General features: G+C 45.0%; 2 protein-coding genes across 17 annotated transcripts; both read left to right on the top strand.

Annotated features, from left to right (window-relative positions):
- Positions 1 to 1639: 1639 nt before the first annotated feature.
- On the top strand, positions 1640 to 15797 carry LOC103629677 (uncharacterized). 16 transcript variants are annotated; one of them, XR_004850230.1, is made up of 8 exons: positions 2809 to 2921; positions 3657 to 3920; positions 4305 to 4389; positions 4838 to 4962; positions 5499 to 5568; positions 5657 to 5816; positions 14970 to 15250; positions 15371 to 15797. XR_004850230.1 is itself a non-coding variant. In XM_020539359.3 (4 exons), the coding sequence occupies exons 2-4, from the start codon at positions 3859 to 3861 to the stop codon at positions 15427 to 15429; spliced, it is 402 nt and encodes a 133-aa protein (XP_020394948.1). In that variant the 5' UTR covers positions 1640 to 1782; positions 3657 to 3858; the 3' UTR covers positions 15430 to 15797. The 16 variants fall into 16 exon arrangements, 4 of the variants coding, with proteins under 4 accessions (XP_020394948.1, XP_020394945.1, XP_020394946.1 ...); XR_002262752.1 differs by having other exon boundaries at positions 2834 to 2921; positions 3657 to 4214; positions 4300 to 4389; positions 5645 to 5816; XR_002262751.1 differs by having other exon boundaries at positions 2834 to 2921; positions 3657 to 4214; positions 4300 to 4389.
- Positions 15798 to 19953: 4156 nt separating this feature from the next.
- Positions 19954 to 20542, top strand: LOC109940491 (protein FAR1-RELATED SEQUENCE 3-like). Its single transcript, XM_020540027.1, has 2 exons — positions 19954 to 20041; positions 20133 to 20542. Exons 1-2 carry the CDS (start codon positions 20023 to 20025, stop codon positions 20540 to 20542), a joined length of 429 nt encoding a protein of 142 aa, XP_020395616.1. The 5' UTR covers positions 19954 to 20022.
- The last annotated feature ends 1741 nt before the right edge of the window (positions 20543 to 22283 follow it).

A 22283-nucleotide genomic window follows, 5' to 3' on the forward strand; every position in this document is an offset into this window, starting at 1 on the left:
AAAAATACCAACCTCATCGTAATCGACCATATGTCCACAAAAATATCCAACACCAAGCTCCGAAGGAACTAATCCATACTTAGCTTCAATACCGCATTTGCAGAGTACTGGATCAAATTTGACCTCTTCTGCCGCCCACCCCATGTATCTCTTTTCCTTTACCTCTGGCTCTGGCCAATGGGACAAAGGACCATACAACCACTCTCTGAAACGACACTTACGCCACCCGTATGGCTGCAGGAGAAAAAATTAGTAATTTATTGTAAATAAAAACTAGTTCATATATTTAGCGTATCAATGGGCTCACATAATCAATGTTCGGACAACAGAACTGCTTGTCATAGTCTTCGTCGATGACAGCACGGTCTCCACAATCGCATCGAGGCGGTGAGTCCATCCGTCTTTCTGTTGCTACCTCCTTCTCTGCATCCGTCATTGGTGGAGGATTCGGGGGAGGAGGTACCCAACGCTTAAAACGCTCATGACTGGTCCTTCCACTCAACCAATTAACGAAAAGAAGATATCGAGGGTCAAATTTATCAGGACCATCGATCCACTGGAAAAAGAAACACCTCTGATGTCCCTAAAATAATGGAAAGATGCACTATTACATATCTACAAAATAATGAACGCGAACAAAGTTAAGTGACAAGTCATAAGCTACGTACGTCCAAAGTGCCACAAAGGTAGTAGCAGCGAGCAGCCGTGTCTGGATGTTGTGATTGATGTACCCAAGCTAGTCTGCCACAGTCACAGTTAGGCACGGGGAGTTCAGGAGGAACAGGAGCATCCTTACTAGATACGTCCGGATATAACTCCCGAGGACGACCTCTCTTCTGCCACAACGCCTCTCGGTACATGTCTTTCATCTAATAAACGATTATAATTATCACTTGTACCTATTATGCTTTATAATAAGTCTACACAAACTAATATTCGAAATAATAATATAATAGGTGTATACAAATTATTTAACTAACAACCCAATATACAAAACGAATCAGTTCGAAATCATACCTTGGCCTACGAAGTGAACCAACTCAAATCTTTGAATCCAGCAATTTTTGACGAAGTTTGAAAATGGGATGAAATGAGCTGCTCTCGGCCAGCCGCGCGGGCGTTTTTATAGGCATTCGTACCTCGGCGCCAAGATCTGTGGCGCCGAGCTACGAGGCCGCGCCGCCGCCACGTCAGAGCCAGGTAAGCCCTGGACGCAACTAGCCGTTGCGGCCACGTCACAGCTCGGCGCCATAGGCTGTGGCGCCGAGCTGTGTTAGCTCGGCGCCACGGCCTATGGCGCCGAGCAAAGGGTCCAAAACTGCATTTAAAATTTTTTTAGGTCTAAACGTGAATTTACTTCAGTTTAGGGGCTAAAATACAAAAAATCGGCGCTATCCTACTGGTTTTGCACTTTTGCTGCATCTGCATGCTGCCAGGGAAGTGCAATAAGCGCTAGACACTATACAGGGCAACCATAGTTCAAAGGAGTGAGGTATATATATATATATATATATATATATATATATATATATCTTTACTACTCTATAAGTCCTTATTGTAGGCGTGCACATGTGCGCGTGTTCTGCCTCCCGCGATCTCGCTCGTGATATTCCAGCCCCGCCGCCGCCATCCCCGCCCCCATCCGTGACACCCCACCATCACCGCCGCGCCACGCGCGACAACTCCATCCCCCATCCGCACCCCTACCCCGAGCATCGCAGTGCCTCCCGCACGAGGTCGTTGCGCTTGTCGATCTGATGGCGGCCCATGGCAAAGGAGCAGGTCAGTCCCGTCCCCTAGCCTTTCCCGACTCCTCCCCTCCGCCTCACTCCATCGTTGTCGTTGGGCCCGGGTCCAGAGGCGGAAGGCTAGGTGGGGGCAAACCCTAACCCCTCCCTTTTCTTCCAGCCGCCGCCACCTCCATTCTCCCTCTGCCCCTCGATAGCGCTCCCGTCGATGCCCACCTCTCTCTTCTGCAGGCGGTGATGGCAGCCACAGCAGAAAGCCGACGCTCGGCGTGATTCCCACCCGTCGCGAGCCAAGAGGTTCGAGGTCATTTTTGAGCCAAGAGGTTCGCGGCCACGGGAGCAACCCTACAGAACCATCACCACCACCGCTCTCTCTTCCTCTGCTCTTCTCTGCCTGCCTGAGCTCACCGCACCTCGCCTCCTCACCGCGGATCCTCCGTTAATCCGGTAACTCTCTCACCATCTCTGCAGTCACCCTAGAGTCCCTCTCTGCCTGCTCCTGCCAGCGCGTGGTGCGGGGGCGTGGTGCGGCTCTCCAAGATTCGCCTAGCATTGCTCGCTCGGGGTCATGCCAAGCCGATTCGATCTCGCGCTTGCGCACTCCTGCCGCGGATCCGGCTAGATCTCGCTAGAATTGGGGCGTGCGTTTATTTCAAATGCAGCAGATCCGCGTGCTTGCGCGCGTGATCTAGCGTCGTCGCGGGCCTTTCGTTAACGAAATGCATGGCCCGATCTGTGGTTTGGTGGTCAATGCCATGTTTTTTTTATTACTGTCTTATGCTGGGAGCAAAATAGAAACAGAGAATAGCTTCAATTGATGCCTTTTAGAACGGATTCTGTAGAGCAACTCATGGACACTTTCTTCTTGTTTTAACAAACGTCGAGCGAGCTCTGGTGTAGGTAGAAAATGGCCGATGCCGAGGATATGCAGCCCCTCGTCTGCGACAACAGAACTGGCATGGTCAAGGTAAGCCACCGGTTTGGTCACATCTGTTCTTGAGAATGCAAGGTTCTCGGTGGCTGCTGGGGCCCTAACAACAACACCAACCTTGGCAGGCTGGGTTCGCTGGCGATGACGCCCTGAGGGCCGTCTTCCCCAGCATCGTGGGGCGCCCGCGCCACATTGGTGTCATGGTCGAGATGGGGCAGAAGGACGCCTACGTCGGTGACGAGGTGCAGTCCAAGAGGGGTATCCTGACCCTCAAGTACCTCAGCTTACACATCACATTATTCCCCACATTACAGCAATCAGTGCAACAATCAGAGCATTTATTTAGGTATCCTGCAAGTAGTAGTAGTGTTATGCGTGTTCTAATATTCTATGTCACAAATGTAAATCATTTTATTAATTGGGCACAAAATTATTTAACATTATTGCACTGATTGTTGTTCCTGAATTTAAGAAAATCTTTATGTGATACAAGTTCCAGATGTTGTTGTGGTGTTAATGCCAATATGTGAGGCTTTTGGGTCAATACCACCGCCTCCTAATCACAAGTCTACCATTCATGGTGAAATATCTGTTTATAGAGTCTTCTCTTGTGCATTTCTTTGTCTTCTTCGCTTGTGGAAGTTTTATAGACCTCCTCAAGAGTATTGTATTGCTGGTCGTGGAGGCTCAGTAAAGCTGGAACTGACTCTGGACTATCTGTTGTTGATGCACAATAATCACATTGAGTTCTCAAATTCATCTGCCTCTAATAGGGATTCTTGTAATGATATGGGCTCAGTAAATGAGGTTCCTGCTCAGCCGATTTATATTGATTCTTTTCCCAAGCTAAGGGCTTGGTATTTCCAGAATCAAGCTTGCATCGCTTCTCCACTTTCTGGTCTTTGCAACAAAAACACTCTTCATCAATTTTAGTATGACATTGATTCAGACTGTTGCTTCTGAAACCATTTTTACAGGTTCTGCAAACCGATCATGACAAAACCAAAGGTAGCTTTGAAGCCGCAGACTCTGTCTCCACAACCTGAAGCCCAAGCACCTCATGATCCTCAAACACCAGAGCAACAACAAAGCGGGACTGGTGTAGGCATGTAGCTGGTGAGCCGGGTAGTGAAGGAGGTGTGTACCAGGCCTCCAGTGAGCAAATGGGCATGGTGCTGGATGCATCTGCGGCCGGTGGCAGGAAGGTCGAGCTGGATGGGGACATGCGATGGACATCACAGGTTGGCCCCTCCAGTGATCCATCTCAAACACTAGCCAGGTTTCCTCCTTTGCCACCCTCCTTTGGCAGTTCTCTTCCTAACGTCGCCGTAGGTTCCCTTCCCTGCTGTTTTTGTCTCCCATAGCTCTTAAAATTTTAAGTTCCCTGTTTGCATAAAGGCCACAGGAAAAACGTTGAATCAAAGCAAACTTGATGCTTACCGAAAGCATGTTCGATGAGTTACTCAGATTCATGGCCCAGGAATTGAATCTACACGGTTTAATAACTATTTGCATGGCTCTAAATGCTTAATTAGGTTTGCTCATCATTCCTCAGTGCTACTTCATCTTGATTTTCTGCTGAGTATACAGGGGATGAATGAGGCTGCTCATGGTGGACAGAACAGAAGACGAAATGAATCGCAAGGGGAAACTAACATGCGAGAGAGGAGGAGGTAGCCACAACCAAAGAGCTTGGTTCAATACTTCAATGTAATCTCTAATTGGTACTTGGTTCACAGTGTATGGTAGTTATGCGCACCTTTTAATCTGTAGTATGTTTTTAGTGCTAGATTTGAACTAACAGTTTAGAGGGAAGGTACTTATGGTTCCATTCAAGCACTATAATGCCTTAGATGATATATTATTGGTGGCATTTTGTGTAACTCAATAAGTTCAGCAGGGCTTAGGTACACATGGACAGATTTTGGGAACACTAACCTTCGCATTACTACTACGTGTTTCTTAGACGTAATTGTTTCTGTTGAACAATTAGAAAGAAATCCAACCAGGAACATGATTTAATTATTAATCACTATTTTTTTAAGCTTATAGGCTTCACATATTTTTAAAATGAACCGTTCCTAGGTGCATTTTGTATTCTAACCAGCTCTATTGTTATGGTCATAATCGTTAATCAGTAAATTTGTTGTGTATTTAGGGCTAGAATAATGAACGATATGAAGATCAGGTAGCATTATATATGTCAATAAGAAGCAGAGGAGAGAAGCAGCCCGCATCGCAGGAGACAAGGACTTCACTTGTTTGGCCAGTTCAGGACTTCAGGTAACAGACTAAGTGGCTAACAACTAGCAAATAGAATAGTGAATAACATGTTCTGTGTATTTCTGAATCCTAATTATTTTTTGCTTCAGTTTAAAATCTTCTCAAGTATCTAATGATAAATAGCAAATATATTGTCCATTTATTAACATATAATTTTTTTGATGGCTAGGATTGTAGCGATGAGGCAGGTGAACTTGATCCACTGATTTTCGAAAAGAAATCACACTGAAAAGAAACAAGAGAATAGGAAACATAACTACAAATAGGATATATCTGAACCCTACACTGTAAAATCGGGTTATACGTTTCCTAAAGTAAATTCAAACAATAATATGAAATAATATGTCTGAACCTCAGAGCTGAAGTGATGGGAATATTTTCTAATGACTAAATTGCTGGAACATACTTAAAAGTTCTTTAGTTCCACGGACATTGAAGTTGTGTATATGAAGCAACCATCACATCTGGGAGATAATTAGGCAGACAGGCTTAAGAAAATTCCAACACTAATGTTCTATCGCTAACTTCTTGGTTAGGATGTTGTCGATGATGTCCATGCTATATTCCCTCGCTTCATGCTTAACAATGAGGGAGAGACTAAGTGAGGTAACACTGCTTGTCTTTGTTTATGCTTAATCTCCCTGGTATTGTACTTGCTTCCCTGCCTGAACTGAACCTCCAGGTGGCTGTTTAGCAGGGGCTGAAGGCCGTTGGTGCTGTCAGAATGTTTTTTTGGAGTTTTGGTGGATGATGCTCAGTGACTGCAATGCAAAGGATCCTTCTGTTTTGTATATTGAATGAGATTACATCACTGTTTTTTCTTAGCGATATGTTGAGCTCATGTGCTCGTTTATGTTAGTCGATCTTTGGCTCTTGTAGTAACTTGGAAAGCTTGCTGCTTTTTTTAAGGGCATACATGCCTGTGATGTGTGGTCATTGAGAGCACCTAGAGGGGGGGGGGTGAATAGGTGATCCTGTAAAACTTAAGCTTACAGCCACAAAAACTTGTTAAGTGTTAGCACAATAAATGCCAAGTGGCTAGAAAGGAGTCTCAACAAAACACAATACCACAAGAGATCAATCACAGAGATGACACAGTGGTTTATCCCGTGGTTCGGCCAAGACCAACGCTTGCCTACTCCACGTTGTGGCGTCCCAACGGACGAGGGTTGCAATCAACCCCTCTCAAGCGGTCCAAAGACCCACTTGAATACCACGGTGTTTTGCTTGCTTTTTCTCAATCCCGTTTGCGAGGAATCTCCACAACTTGGAGCCTCTCGCCCTTACAATTGAAGTTCACAAAGAACACAGAGCAAAGGGGGAATGAGCAACGCACACAAGACTTCAAAAGATCAGAGCAACAACACGCACACAAGTCGCAACAAGAGCTCGCAACACAACTCAAAGAGTTCACAACTCCACAAGAGCTCTATATGCTATCACAATGAAATGAATGCGCGAGATCGATGTCTTGGTGCTTAGGAATGTTGTAGGAATGCTTGGTTTACTCCTCCATGCGCCTAGGGGTCCCTTTTATAGCCCCAAGGCAGCTAGGAGCCGTTGAGAACAAATCTGGAAGGCCATCCTTGCCTTCTGTCATCGGGCGCACCGGACAGTCCGGTGCACACCGGACAGTGTCCGGTGCCCGATTCCTTTCCTTAAATGGCGAAGCCGACCGTTGCAGATCTGGGAGCCGTTGGCGCACCGGACATGTCCGGTGCACACCGGACAGTCCGGTGCCCCCTTCCGACCGTTGGCTTGGCCACGTGTCGCGCGCAGAATCCGCGGCCGACCGTTGGCCCGGCCGACCGTTGGCTCACCGGACAGTCCGGTGCACACCGGACAGTCCGGTGAATTTTAGCCGTACGCCGTCAGCAAATTCCCGAGAGCGGCCTCTTCGGCCGAGGCAGCCTGGCGCACCGGACACTGTCCGGTGCACCACCGGACAGTCCGGTGCTCCAGACCGAAGCAGCCTTCTGGCTGTACACAGCCAACTCTTTTCTTTTCTTTTTCTTCCTGTTTCCAATACTTAGACAAGCATATTAGTACACAAAACCAATGTACTAAGACTTAGAAACATACCTTTGCTCTTGATTTGCACTTTATTCATCCATGGCATAAATTCACATTTAAGCACTTGAGTTGGCACTCAATCACCAAAATACTTAGAAATGGCCCAAGGGCACATTTCCCTTTCAATCTCCCCCTTTTTGGTGATTTATGCCAACACAACATAAAGCAACTAGAACAAGTGCAATATCACTTCAAATAAAAACTCAAATTCATTTTGATTTAATTTGGCATATATGGATCATCCTTTGCCACCACTTGGTTTGTTTTTGCAAATCAAACTCAAATCTCTATCTCTAAGTCAAACACACATGTTGAAGCATAAAGAGAGTCATTCCAAAAGAGATTGATTAAAGATTTCAAAAACTCCCCTTTTTTTCATAATCAACACTTCTCCCCACAAGAAGCCAACTTTTGACAAGAGAGACAACAAGAGAGATTTGACAAACAAAAAGCTCTATTCTACTGTTTTCAAAATCTCTCAAGTGGTAGCTGATCCATTTATCACTTTGGCCTTTATTTTCTCCCCCTTTGGCATCAAGCACCAAAACGGGATCAATCTTGGCCCTTTAACCCCATTGCCTCACCAAAATCTTCAATTTAGAGTACAAAGGCAATAAGATCATAGAGATGAACTTGGAATAAGTTACCCTCTCATCGGAGTGCAGTGGAAGTCTTGCATGGTCCAAGTTCACCTTTCCTTTTCAATCCACCTTCGAGACTAAATCAAGCAAACTCAAGCAAATGGTTAGTCTCAAAGGGTCAAGTTGTAGCACATCTCCCCCTAAATGTGTGCATCACTTGCAAAAAGGACTTATGAGGTCCAGGGAGTGTTTGTACAACTTGAGCACCACAATAAGCAACAAAATGCAGAATGAACATGATCAAAGGCATAAACACATGTATGCTACAATTCAATCCAAGTTCCGCGAATCTAAGACATTTAGCTCACTACGCAGCCTGCAAAAGGTCTTCTCATCTAGAGGCTTGGTAAAGATATCGGCTAGCTGGTTCTCGGTGCTAACATGAAACACTTCGATATCTCCCTTTTGCTGGTGGTCTCTCAAAAAGTGATGCCGGATGTCTATGTGCTTTGTGCGGCTGTGTTCAACAGGATTTTCCGCCATGCGGATAGCACTCTCATTATCGCATAGGAGTGGGACTTTGCTCAGATTGTAGCCAAAGTCTCGGAGGGTTTGCCTCATCCAGAGTAGTTGCGCGCAACACTGTCCTGCGGCAACATACTCGGCCTCAGCGGTGGATAGGGCAACGGAGGTTTGTTTCTTAGAGTTCCACGACACCAGGGACCTTCCTAAGAATTGGCACGTCCCTGATGTACTCTTCCTATCGACCTTACATCCAGCATAGTCGGAGTCTGAGTATCCAACTAAGTCAAATGTAGACCCCTTTGGATACCAGAGCCCGAAGCAAGGCGTAGCAACCAAATATCTAAGAATTCGCTTCACCGCCACTAAGTGACACTCCTTAGGATCAGATTGAAATCTAGCACACATGCATACGCTAAGCATAATGTCCGGTCTACTAGCACATAAATAAAGTAAAGACCCTATCATTGACCGGTATGCTTTTTGATCAATGGACTGACCTCCTTTGTTGAGGTCGGTGTGTCCGTCGGTTCCGATCGGAGTCTTTGCGGGCTTGGCGTCCTTCATCCCAAACCGCTTTAGCAGATCTTGCGTGTACTTTGTTTGGGAGATGAAGGTGCCGTCCTTGAGTTGCTTCACTTGGAACCCAAGGAAGTAGTTCAACTCGCCCATCATCGACATCTCGAATTTCTGCGTCATCACCCTGCTAAACTCTTCACAAGACTTTTGGTTAGTAGAACCAAATATTATGTCATCGACATAAATTTGGCACACAAACAAATCACCATCACATGTCTTAGTGAACAGAGTTGGATCGGCTTTCCCAACCTTGAAAGCATTAATAATTAGAAAGTCTCTAAGGCATTCATACCATGCTCTTGGGGCTTGCTTAAGTCCATAGAGCGCCTTAGAGAGCTTACACACATGGTCAGGGTACCGTTCATCCTCGAAGCCAGGGGGTTGCTCCACGTACACCTCCTCCTTGATTGGCCCGTTGAGGAAAGCGCTCTTCACATCCATTTGGAACAACCTGAAAGAATGGTGAGCGGCATATGCTAGCAAGATACGAATTGATTCTAGCCTAGCCACAGGAGCAAACGTCTCCTCAAAGTCCAAACCTGCGACTTGGGCATACCCTTTTGCCACAAGTCGAGCCTTGTTCCTCGTCACCACCCCGTGCTCGTCCTGTTTGTTGCGGAACACCCACTTGGTTCCCACAACATTTTGCTTGGGACAAGGCACCAGTGTCCAAACTTCATTGCGCTTGAAGTTGTTGAGCTCCTCCTGCATGGCCAACACCCAGTCCGGATCTAGCAAGGCCTCCTCTACCCTGAAAGGCTCAATAGAAGAGACAAAGGAGTAATGCTCACAAAAATTAACTAATCTAGATCGAGTAGTTACTCCCTTACTAATGTCACCCAAAATTTGGTCGACAGGATGATCCCTTTGAATCACCGCTCGGACTTGGGTTGGAGGTGCCGGTTGCGCATCTTCCTCCATCACATGATCATCTTGTGCTCCCCCTTGATCACACGCCTCCTGTTGATGAACCTGTTCATCGTCTTGAGTTGGGGGTTGCACCATAGTTGCGGAAGAAGGTTGATCTTGCTCCAATTGTTCCTGTGGTTGCACATCACCAATCGCCATGGTGCGCATAGCGGCCGTTGGAACGTCTTCTTCATCTACATCATCAAGATCAACAACTTGCTCTCTTAGAGAGCCATTAGTCTCATCAAATACAACGTCGCTAGAGACTTCAACCAAACCCGATGATTTGTTGAAGACTCTATACGCCTTTGTATTTGAGTCATAACCTAACAAAAACCCTTCTACTGCTTTGGGAGCAAATTTAGAATTTCTACCCTTCTTCACTAGAATGTAGCACTTGCTCCCAAATACACGAAAGTACGATACATTGGGTTTGTTACCGGTTAGAAGCTCATATGACGTCTTCTTGAGGAGGCGGTGAAGGTAGACCCTGTTGATGGCGTGGCAAGTCGTGTTCACGGCTTCCGACCAAAAACGCTCGGGGGTCTTGAATTCTTCAAGCATAGTCCTCGCCATGTCGATTAGCGTCCTGTTCTTCCTCTCTACCACACCATTTTGCTGTGGTGTGTAGGGAGCGGAGAACTCGTGCTTGATCCCTTCCTCCTCAAGGAACTCCTCCACTTGAAGGTTCTTGAACTCCGACCCGTTGTCGCTCCTTATCTTCTTCACCTTGAGCTCAAACTCATTTTGAGCTCTCCTGAGGAAGCGCTTGAGGGTCCCTTGGGTTTCAGACTTATCTTGCAAAAAGAACACCCAAGTGAAGCGGGAAAAGTCATCAACAATAACTAGACCATACTTACTTCCTCCTATGCTCAGATAGGCGACGGGTCCGAAGAGGTCCATGTGTAGCAGCTCCAGGGGTCTTGATGTGGTCATCACATTCTTGCTGTGATGTGCTCCTCCCACTTGTTTACCTGCTTGACAAGCTGCACAAGGTCTATCTTTTTCGAATTGTACGTTAGTCAAACCTATCACGTGTTCTCCCTTTAGAAGCTTGTGAAGGTTCTTCATCCCCACATGTGCTAAGCGGCGATGCCACAGCCAGCCCATGCTAGTCTTAGCTATTAAGCATGCATCTAGACCGGCCTCCTCTTTTGCAAAATCAACTAAATAAAGTTTGCCGTCTAATACACCCTTAAATGCTAGTGAACCATCACTTCTTCTAAAGACAGACACATCTATATTTGTAAATAGACAGTTATACCCCATGTTGCATAATTGACTAACAGATAGCAAATTATATCCAAGAGACTCTACTAAAAACACATTAGAGATAGAGTGCTCATTAGAAATTGCAATTTTACCTAACCCTTTTACCTTGCCTTGATTCCCATCACCGAATATAATTGAATCTTGGGAATCTTTATTCTTGACGTAGGAGGTGAACATCTTCTTCTCCCCCGTCATATGGTTTGTGCATCCGCTATCAATAATCCAGCTTGAACCCCCGGATGCATAAACCTGCAAGGCAGATTTAGGCTTGGGACTTAGGTACCCAACTCTTGTTGGGTCCTACAAGGTTAGTGCAAATATCCTTAGGGACCCAAATGCAAGTTTTGTCTCCCTTGCATTTTGCCCCTAACTTCCTAGCAACTATCTTCCTATCCTTTCTACAAATAGCAAAGGAAGCATTTAGGGCATGATAAATTGTAGAAGGTCCATGAACTTTCCTATGAGCATTAACAACATTTCTCCTAGGCATATTGTGAATAACATTTCTTCTACCAACCTTTCTATCATGCACAACATGAGAACTAGAAGCAGTCATAGCATAAGAATCATAAGCATGTGAATCAAAAGCATCATAACTTCTAAAAACATTTCTAGAATTTTTCCTATCATGATACAAAAAGGCATGGTTCTTTTTAGCACTAGTAGCCATAGGGGCCTTCCCTTTCTCCTTAGCGGGAATGGGAGCCTTATGGCTTGTTAAGTTCTTGGCTTCCCTTTTGAAGCCAAGTCCATCCTTAATTGAGGGGTGTCTACCAATCGTGTAGGCATCCCTTGCAAATTTTAGATTATCAAATTCGCTTTTGCTAGCCTTAAGTTGAGCATTAAGACTAGCCACTTCATCATTCAATTTAGAAATTGAAACTAGATGTTTACTACAAGCATCAACATTAAGATCTTTACACCTAGTGCAAGTTTCAACAATTTCTACACAAGATGTTGATTTACTAGCTACTTCTAGTTTAGCATTTAAGTCATCATTAACACTCTTTAAAGTAGCAATGTTTTCATGACAAGAAGATAATTCACTAGAAAGCACTTCATTTCTTTTAACTTCTAAAGCATAGGATTTTTGTGCCTCTACAAACTTATCATGTTCATCATACAACAAATCCTCTTGCTTTTCTAAAAGCCTATCCTTTTCATTCAAGGCATAAATCAATTCATTGATTTTATCAATTTTATTTCTATCCAATCCCTTGAACAAACTAGAGTAATCTATTTCATCATCACTAGACTCATCATCACTAGAAGAATCATAAGTGACATCATTACGAGTGATTACCTTCTTCTCTCTTGCCATGAGGCAAGTGTGACGCTCGTTGGGGAAGAGGGATGACTTGTTGAAGGCAGTGGCGGCGAGTCCCTCATTGTCGGAGTCAGACGAGGAGCAGTCCGAATCCCACTCCTTGCCAAGATGAGCCTCGCCCTTTGCCTTCTTATAATTCTTCTTCTTCTCCCTCTTGTTCCCTTGGTCCTGATCACTATCATTGTCGGGACAGTTAGCAATAAAATGACCAAGCTTACCGCATTTGAAGCACGAACGCTTCCCCTTGGCTTTGGTCTTGCTTGGCTGTCCCTTGCGACCTTTAAGCGCCATCTTGAATCTTTTGATGATGAGGGCCATCTCTTCATCATTAAGTCCGGCCGCCTCAATTTGTGCCACCCTGCTAGGTAGCGCCTCCTTGCTTCTTGTTGCCTTGAGAGCAAGGGGTTGAGGCTCATTGATCGGTCCATTCAAGGCGTCGTCCACGTATCTTGCCTCCTTGATCATCATCCGCCCGCTTACGAATTTTCCGAGTACCTCCTCGGGTGTCATCTTCGTGTACCTGGGATTCTCACGAATATTGTTCACGAGATGAGGATCAAGAACGGTAAATGACCTTAGCATTAGGCGGACGACGTCGTGATCCGTCCATCGCGTGCTTCCGTAGCTCCTTATTTTGTTGATAAGGATCTTGAGCCGGTTGTATGTTTGCGTCGGCTCCTCACCCCTTATCATCGCGAATCGTCCGAGCTCGCCTTCCACCAACTCCATCTTGGTGAGTAAGGTGACATCATTCCCCTCATGAGAGATCTTGAGGGTGTCCCAAATCTGCTTGGCATTGTCCAAGCCGCTCACCTTGTGATACTCGTCCCTGCACAAAGAGGCTAGCAACACAGTAGTAGCTTGTGCATTTTTATGGATCTGTTCATTAATAAACGAAGGACTATCCGAGCTATCAAATTTCATTCCACTTTCCACAATCTCCCAAATGCTTGGATGGAGAGATAATAGGTGTGTACGCATTTTGTGACTCCAAAATCCGTAGTCCTCTCCATCAAAGTGAGGAGGCTTGCCAAGTGGAATGGGGAGCAAATGAGCATTTGAGCTATGCGGAATGCGCGAATAATCAAAAGAAAAGTTTGAGTTAACCGTCTTTTGTTTGTCGTAGTCGTCGTCCTTGTGGGAAGAAGTAGACTCGTCGCTGTTGTAGTAGACGATCTCCTTGATACGTCTTGTCTTCTTCTTCTTCCCATCTTTACGTCTGTGGCCCGAGCCAGAGTCGTTGGATTTGTCATCTTTTGGCTCGTTGACGAAGGACTCCTTTTCCTTGTCGTTGATCACGATTCCCTTCCCCTTAGGATCCATCTCTTCGGGCGGTTAGTCCCTTTCTTGAAGAGAACGGCTCTGATACCAATTGAGAGCACCTAGAGGGGGGGGTGAATAGGTGATCCTATAAAACTTAAGCTTACAGCCACAAAAACTTGTTAAGTGTTAGCACAATAAATGCCAAGTGGCTAGAAAGGAGTCTCAACAAAACACAATACCACAAGAGATCAATCACAGAGATGACACAGTGGTTTATCCCGTGGTTCGGCCAAGACCAACGCTTGCCTACTCCACGTTGTGGCGTCCCAACGGACGAGGGTTGCAATCAACCCCTCTCAAGCGGTCCAAAGACCCACTTGAATACCACAGTGTTTTGCTTGCTTTTTCTCAATCCCGTTTGCGAGGAATCTCCACAACTTGGAGCCTCTCGCCCTTACAATTGAAGTTCACAAAGAACACAGAGCAAAGGGGGAATGAGCAACGCACACAAGACTTCAAAAGATCAGAGCAACAACACGCACACAAGTCGCAACAAGAGCTCGCAACACAACTCAAAGAGTTCACAACTCCACAAGAGCTCTATATGCTATCACAATGAAATGAATGCGCGAGATCGATGTCTTGGTGCTTAGGAATGTTGTAGGAATGCTTGGTTTACTCCTCCATGCGCCTAGGGGTCCCTTTTATAGCCCCAAGGCAGCTAGGAGCCGTTGAGAACAAATCTGGAAGGCCATCCTTGCCTTCTGTCATCGGGCGCACCGGACAGTCCGGTGCACACCGGACAGTGTCCGGTGCCCGATTCCTTTCCTTAAATGGCGAAGCCGACCGTTGCAGATCTGGGAGCCGTTGGCGCACCGGACATGTCCGGTGCACACCGGACAGTCCGGTGCCCCCTTCCGACCGTTGGCTTGGCCACGTGTCGCGCGCAGAATCCGCGGCCGACCGTTGGCCCGGCCGACCGTTGGCTCACCGGACAGTCCGGTGCACACCGGACAGTCCGGTGAATTTTAGCCGTACGCCGTCAGCAAATTCTCGAGAGCGACCTCTTCGGCCGAGGCAGCCTGGCGCACCGGACACTGTCCGGTGCACCACCGGACAGTCCGGTGCTCCAGACCGAAGCAGCCTTCTGGCTGTACACAGCCAACTCTTTTCTTTTCTTTTTCTTCCTGTTTCCAATACTTAGACAAGCATATTAGTACACAAAACCAATGTACTAAGACTTAGAAACATACCTTTGCTCTTGATTTGCACTTTATTCATCCATGGCATAAATTCACATTTAAGCACTTGAGTTGGCACTCAATCACCAAAATACTTAGAAATGGCCCAAGGGCACATTTCCCTTTCAGTCATGATCATTTTTCTCTCCTGTTATTTTAGTTGTCGTATCATAAATGCCATGTTTGCATTGGTGTTCCAACATGTCAATATTATTGAATAAATGTTTGCATTGGCGGCAGCGGGGACGACGCTAAGTCGAGCAATGGCGAAGCGGCCCGTGGTGGCAGTAACGGTGGAGAGAAGCAGGGGGATGAATCCAACGGTGGTGGGATACTTAGCGCTGTGGCTTCCAGGATTGGCGTGGTCGTGTCCGGCGCCAACGGGGACCGCAGCGGCAGCGCTGAGGATGGTGCCAAGACGAGCGCTGGCGACGCTGGTCACGGTAGCAAGGGCGAGGAGAAGGGGCGTGGTGTGAACGGTGGTAGAATAGTCGAGCAGATCATTTCCAATCTGCCCTCAGGTATATGATTACGGAAGCTACACTTTGTGAGGAAAATATATAGACCATTCGTGAGTCGTGACATCATTTTGTATTGGAGTTTGAACTGACAATCTTTTTTTTCCTCTCTCTTTACTGCAGATGATCAGGCGCCTGATGCCGATGAAGCTTCCTTGCTCATCGCCATTATCGAAAATTAGCTCCATGTTCCGAAGGCTCTCTAGGTCGTCCTCAACGCCAGGATCAAATCATCAGCTGAGCCGGAGACTGAAAACAATAAAGAAAAGCAAGCAGCTGGTCATAGTAAACATCATGTAGCGAGGCTTAGCAGATTGCTTTTTTTTCCCGTTAGAATCAGTCCACATGTCCTCGACACGGGCTAGATTTGTTCTAGGATTATTTTTCCAGTAGTAAGCCATGTATCCATGGACAGTCCACAGCGCGACGTCTAATGTAACATCATCAAGGTTCTTTTGACTATCCCATAAGAAACCATTCCTTAAGACAACCGATATTGTGAGTTGATAACCAACAACTAATGTTACCATGCGATTGTTCCGCAAAACAACTATGCCCTCTTTCTGTATCACTTCCTTCTCTTTTATACTATGAAAAGATCTTACATGGTACTGCATGATGACCCTTATAACTTAACAGATCATTATTGGACAGAAATGATGCTTTCATTTCAGACAAGCCGTAAGAACTACTATGGCTGGCAATTTTATGTGGCAATGACAAAATCAAAGATTTAATTATCGAACTATACATTTATCCTGACACAATTATTGCGTTGACGGATAAAATGTAGAAGGATGAAAGGAGTTCTATGTGGATCACTTGGTTACATGAGCAGCGAAGGGAAGAACAACAAACGTTCAATGACTTCAGTCAGCATCGCCAACAGATTACAACAATAAATAGAGACTCGTTGGCTGCAGATGTCGAGAATAACATAAAACACATTCGAGAACAACAACTCTGGTCAATGTCATCGTGCATCGATATTGATCAGGGTAGATCTCTTAGGCGTTCCAGTAGTTCAGTAATTACGAATCCACTGGGAATAAGTAAAAAAAAATTAGGTTACAGTCCTTCATGAGTTGTAGATGACTGAATGTTGCAAACAATCAGGTTCTTCTGCCAACGCTGCTCATGCTCAGCTAAGGCTCTGATCCATAGGGATTGAGGGGGATCAAATCCCCTACAAGTCAAAATCCTCTTTAATCCCTTCCAATCCACCTCAATCCCTATGGTTTTGGAATCAAACAAACATGGTCATTTCAAGTATGCCGATCAAAGAACTTCTCAATTGCCACTGAGAACGCAGCAAACCCCACACATCCAAAGCATGTAGCTTTAGGGCCACCTGTAAACATATAAAATCCCTTAGTGTGATATTGATAATGTTTTCCACACGGATTTTGCATATTATAGTAATGTTTGTCATTCCGTATTAATGTTTCATACAAATCTTTTACTTCTGTCGCAACGCACGGACACATATCTATAACATACAACAGAGACATGTAAGTTATCGTATTATAATTTGGTTCCGTTGCAACGCACGGGCACCCTACTAGTATATATATATATATACACGACAGCACTAAAATGCACCTGGGTGCATTCTCTATATTGAATGCACCTAGGCGTAATATATAAATACACCCCGATCAAGCCTCAGCGCGCCCTCGGCCGTCCTGTTCCCGCACCTCCCTGCCCCCCCCCCCCCCCCCGCCGCCGCGCGCCTCCCTGACCCCGCGCCACCCTCTCCCTCACAGCCGCCGAGCGCATCCCTATCACCGCGCCACCACCGTCTCCTCCTTCCTCCGATCCTCTAACCATAGATCCATGGCCCCACCGTCGCTGCCGCACCTTGAATCGCCTCGATGCTCCTCCCCTAATTCCTTGGCGATTGTTGTGGCTGGAGGTGCTGATCCGATATTGCCGTCTCCGATTGCGACAACGGGAGCGGGTGTACGCGGCGGATCAGGTGATCCCTTGCATCACAAGACGTTGCTGACGCCATCGCCTTCAATTCCACCTGGATCGCTGGTCACTCCTGATGCAGCCCAGCTGTTCCATCCGGTAAGAAAAAAACAATCAAAAATTGTTGCTCCACCGTCGTTTGTTGATTTTCTGTTGCAGCGTTTGTTGCTTGTTGATTGCAACTAGGTGTATCCTCTAATTGCAAACTTGAGTCTCTGTTTTTACTCATTGATTACAATTGCATGGTGTGTTTGTGCTCCAGTTGCAACGTTTGTTGCTTGTTGATTGCAACTAGGTGTATCCTCTAATTGCAAACTTGAGTCTCTGTTTTTACTCATTGATTACAATTGCATGGTGTGTTTGTGCTCCAGTTGCAACGTTTGTTGCTTGTTGATTGCAACTAGGTGTATCCTCTAATTGCAAACTTGAGTCTCTGTTTTTACTCACTGATTACCATTGCATGGTGTGTTTGTGCTCGAGTTGCAACGTTTGTTGCTTGTTGATTGCAACTAGGTGTATCCTTTAATTGCAAAACTCATGATTGCGTGTTGTTCTGCAGAATGCAAACATACTTGATGTGTTTGTCCCCAGGGTGCAGCAAACATTTGATACAAAGGAAGAAGCCTACCTCTTTTATCTTGACTATGCAAAGTTGGCTGGTTTTAGTGTCAGAACAAAAAGGACTAGTAAAGAAACCAGACACTGGGTTTGCAACCGTGAGGGGTTTCTGAAGCCAGGTCAAGAGAATGAGGAGCCTATGACAAATAAGACATCGATGAGAATTGGTTGCCCTGCTTATGTGAAGGTCAAGGAGGACAGGAAGCGCAATATTTGGTATTTTCATCATGTTCAGGAAGCACACAATCACAAACTTGAACCCTCACCAAGGATGGTGAGATATATGGATTCTCATAAGCAGAGGGAGGCAGCGTTGGATGACCTGTTTGCAATCATGTCAAAGAGTGGTGTGCCAACACAGGCAGCAGTGAATGTAATGTCAGAATTATTTGGAGGCCGTCAAAACTGGCCGTTCACAGAGAAAGATGTCCATAACAAGTAGGTCATAAAAAAACTGACATCATATCTTTGTGCGATATATTGACAACAGCATCTTCATTTGTTTTTTCTTTTATGGTACAGGAAAGCTGAGCAAGCAAGGGAGGAGAGGGATGGTGACATGGATAAACTGTTCCAATTTTTCAGGGAGTGCAAAGAACACAATGAATACTTTTACTGGGATGTGGATTTTGAACCAAAAACAAATGTGTTTCGGAGCATTTTTTGGTGTTATGCAAGTCAGCGTGCAGAATACAAGGATTTTGGGGATGTAGTCACATTTGACACAACACACAAGACTAACAACAAGCATATGCCGTTGGCCATGTTTGTGGGTTGCAGCAATAATTTGAAAAATGTGTCCTTTGGCCAAGCACTTCTTCGGGATGAAACAATAGACACATTCAGATGGCTTTTTGAGACCTTTAAAAGTTGCATGGGTGGTCAGCAGCCTTTTGTGATTCTTACAGGTATGCTTTGGCTACAAAAAAATGCTTGTCACATAATTACTGCTATGTTGTTACAACTGTATCTTTGAAGATGATTGCAATATTTTAAACTGCTTGATTGCAAACCTATTAGGGTTTTTTTGCTGATTTTTATTTTTGACACACAGATGAAGATGCAGCGATGAAGGAAGCAATAAGGATTGTGTTTAACAAGACACAACACCGAAATTGCCGATGGCACATAACAAGAACATGGGATTACGAGCTCGAGGAGCTGTACAAATTGCACAATGATAATAATCTAAAGGAGAAACTGCAGTCCCTGATAAACTATCCTCTGGGGCCCACACAATTTGAGGTGGAGTGGAATAAGCTGGTGGATGAATGTGGCATAAGAGAACACCCTGCAATTGTTGCATTGTGGCAGAAAAGGAAGAGATGGATAGCAACATATTTCAAAGGCATGTACTGTGGGCGAATGACTTCCACCCAGAGATCTGAGAGCCAAAACAGGGTTTTGAAAGATGGTTATGTTAACAATGTGACAAGCCTGCATATATTTGCAAAGAGGGTGCTTGACACAATTCAGCACACAGACCACATGGATGCTGGGGAGTCACACTACTCACAGGTATTTGCCCACACCCCTGAATTTTTTGGTCTGATTGTAAAAAAACTATTAAACATAAATGATTCCAACTGCTGGTGTGGTGTGATTGCAACACCACATTAGGTGTGATTGCAACTACTGTATAATTCTACCCAAATATCTGTTAAAAAAATGTAAACAAAATGATTGCAACTGCTGGTGTGTTGTAATTGCAACTGCTGGTGTGGTGTGGATGCAAGCACTGAATAACTCTGGGAAATTTTGTTAAACAAACAATGATTACAATTGTTGTCTGGTGTAATTGCAACTGATGGTCTGGTGTGATTGCAACTTCTATATAACTATGCCCAAAATCGGTTAAACAAACAATGATTACAACTGCTGTCTGGTGTAATTGCAACTGCTGTCTGATGTGATTGCAACTGCTGGTCTTGATGCAGACTGAAGTTGTCAGAGCCTGCAAATCAAGATTTGATGAGCAACTCAGCAGGGTGTACACCAGGGCTGTGTACAATGAATACAAGAGGGAATATATTAACATCACAGCTTTTGTGATAGAGCCTGATCCGGGAGTGGAATGTGGTTACTTGGTGAAACATGAGAAAGACGATGGGACATTTTGCTGGGCACAACACGCATTCAAGGTGGTGGCTGACAAAGCAGCAGGCGTGTATAAATGCGAATGCATGCAGTGGGAGCATACAGGTGAGATGAATTGCAACCTCGTTACATTAAAAAAATTAAACATTGATGTTCCTGCATATTTACATCCAAATTGCAACAAAAAAAAATGCAGGTCTGTTCTGCATGCACATAATAAAGGCATTCACCCACCTCCAAGTCCAAAACATACCTGAAAAGTACATTCTGAAGCGATATACACGTAATGCAAGATCTGTGGTTCCGTGGGACCGGCACGATGTGAGTGTTGGTGGTCAAAATGAGACAAAGCAGTCAAGGTTATCGAAGCTGCTGCCAAAGTTAATGCGACTGGGAAGAGCGGGAAGCAAATCTGATAGAGCATACACTGAAACTATCAGGCACATCGACATGATAACTCCTGGGATTGAGCTTCTACGAACAGCGGAGATTGGTCCGATTGGTCCGGACGAAGCAACAAATACTGAGTTGCAGCAAGATGCAGAAGGACGGCGGAATATTGGTCCCATTGCACCAACACAACAAAGTTCTGACAACAATATATAACCTGTTGTGATGCCAACTGGACCTACACCACCACCAGAATCGGGCCTGAATCCAGATTCTGCAAACTGCCTCACTGATCTAAGATTGACTGAACCGCCAGTGTCGCGCACGAAGGGTAGGAAGTCTGCCAGTGGGGCTAAATGTGCTAAAAATAGTGTGGAACCTGCTAATCCATACAGCACATATAGTGGGGGTCAGGGCATAAGAGAGTGCCAAACCTGCCATGTTAGGGGGCACTATAGCACAACATGCCCTCAGAACCCAAACAGAAGCAGAGCGGCCGAGAATAAGGACAAAAAGAGAAGTGCGAAAACTGTAGGTTGGACTCCAAGAAAAAGAGGTCGCCCAACAATAAAAAAAGGACTAGATGGGAATCAAGATGAGGCACAGAGTGAGGGGGATGATACACAGCAATCTGGGTGCACTATGGCGGTGCAGGAGTCAGCAGCACACGCGGTGATTGCAAGAATTAGGAGGGCGACAACTTGCCATGTTAATTACCAGGACGAAAGTGATTAAGAATGACTATGAATCTGACTGAATCTCCAATGTAATATTTCAATTTTATCTTATTTTATAACTCTGTGTAAGTTAAACTCAATAATGACTGTGTGACTGTTCGGAAAACAGTGGACACACATGACCAACCAATTGCAACATCGTACTTGCGCTGATTGCAACTGTATGTATACACTGAATAATACATGAATCTGTGTTATCTGTTTACGTCTCGACATATAATTAAAATATATCTTGTTTTATTATCATATAACAGTTGCTACTACTCATAAACAGGTTTGCAAAGTTTGCCATCATGCTGGTTACAAAACATAGAAATAAAAAAGAGTGGTCATGGTCAGTTGCAACTACGATTACAATTTCAGTTGCAACTGTAACATATACGCTGGTTGCAACTGCCTCATATGGAAGGGCTCCACCTCGCCGGTGGGTACAGAACACAAACATATACAGTGGTTGCAACTGCAAAACCATACACTGTTTTGCAACTACGATTATAATCCAGTTGGAACTCTAAAACATACATTGGTTGCAACTGCAATGGCTGGGATTTTTCAAACAATATTGGAAACTGCAGTTTAGAGTACGATAACAACTAGATGAATAGACCAGTTGCAAATGGAACCAGTGCGCTGGTTGCAACCTAAACAACATTACTGGATTGTTTCTGGAGATAACATAACACAACTGATTGTTTCTGACTACTGCATAACACAACAGATTGTTTTTGCATGAATCTAATTGTTCGACTGACTACTATCCCATTCAATTGGCAACGGACGACCACCAATTTAAACTTATCAAGCGATCCAGGAATTTCAGCTTGGTTCAAAGGGTGGAAGATCTCGTAATGCAATAGCTCACATCTGTATATCGGGCCCTTGAACTGCAATGGCATAAAAACATCATAATGGTCAGTGACTATATTATGATGCACACATAGAAAACACACAAAAAAGCACCAAAACAGATAGAAAATCAGTTGACAGCATGGCTAACCGGATTGATTTCTTTGGTCATTTTGTCCCCATCATAATATTCCATGTACTTCCATACAAAAAAAAGACAATCGCTTTGACCTGCTTGCTTTGGCACATCAATAAAAGGCCGCCTCCACTTGCTAACTCTGGGTAACTTGAGGTTGGAAACTTTCTGGAAGGCTGCATCAATGATTGGGATTTTGGCAAAGACAACCTTGTGCCGTTCTTCCTGATTAGAACAA

This window comes from Zea mays, chromosome 6, assembly GCF_902167145.1.
Source record: "Zea mays cultivar B73 chromosome 6, Zm-B73-REFERENCE-NAM-5.0, whole genome shotgun sequence".
NCBI classification, from domain to species: domain Eukaryota; kingdom Viridiplantae; phylum Streptophyta; class Magnoliopsida; order Poales; family Poaceae; genus Zea; species Zea mays.

Excerpts from the sequence above, each read along its gene's own strand:
- LOC103629677 (XM_020539359.3), top strand. The coding sequence starts at position 3,859 with ATGCATCTGCGGCCGGTGGCAGGAAGGTCGAGCTGGATGGGGACATGC. Across the intron at positions 3,921-14,969 it reads ACATGCGATGGACATCACAG|CGGGGACGACGCTAAGTCGA; the intron begins GTTGGCCCCTCC and ends CATTGGCGGCAG. Across the intron at positions 15,251-15,370 it reads CATTTCCAATCTGCCCTCAG|ATGATCAGGCGCCTGATGCC; the intron begins GTATATGATTAC and ends TCTTTACTGCAG.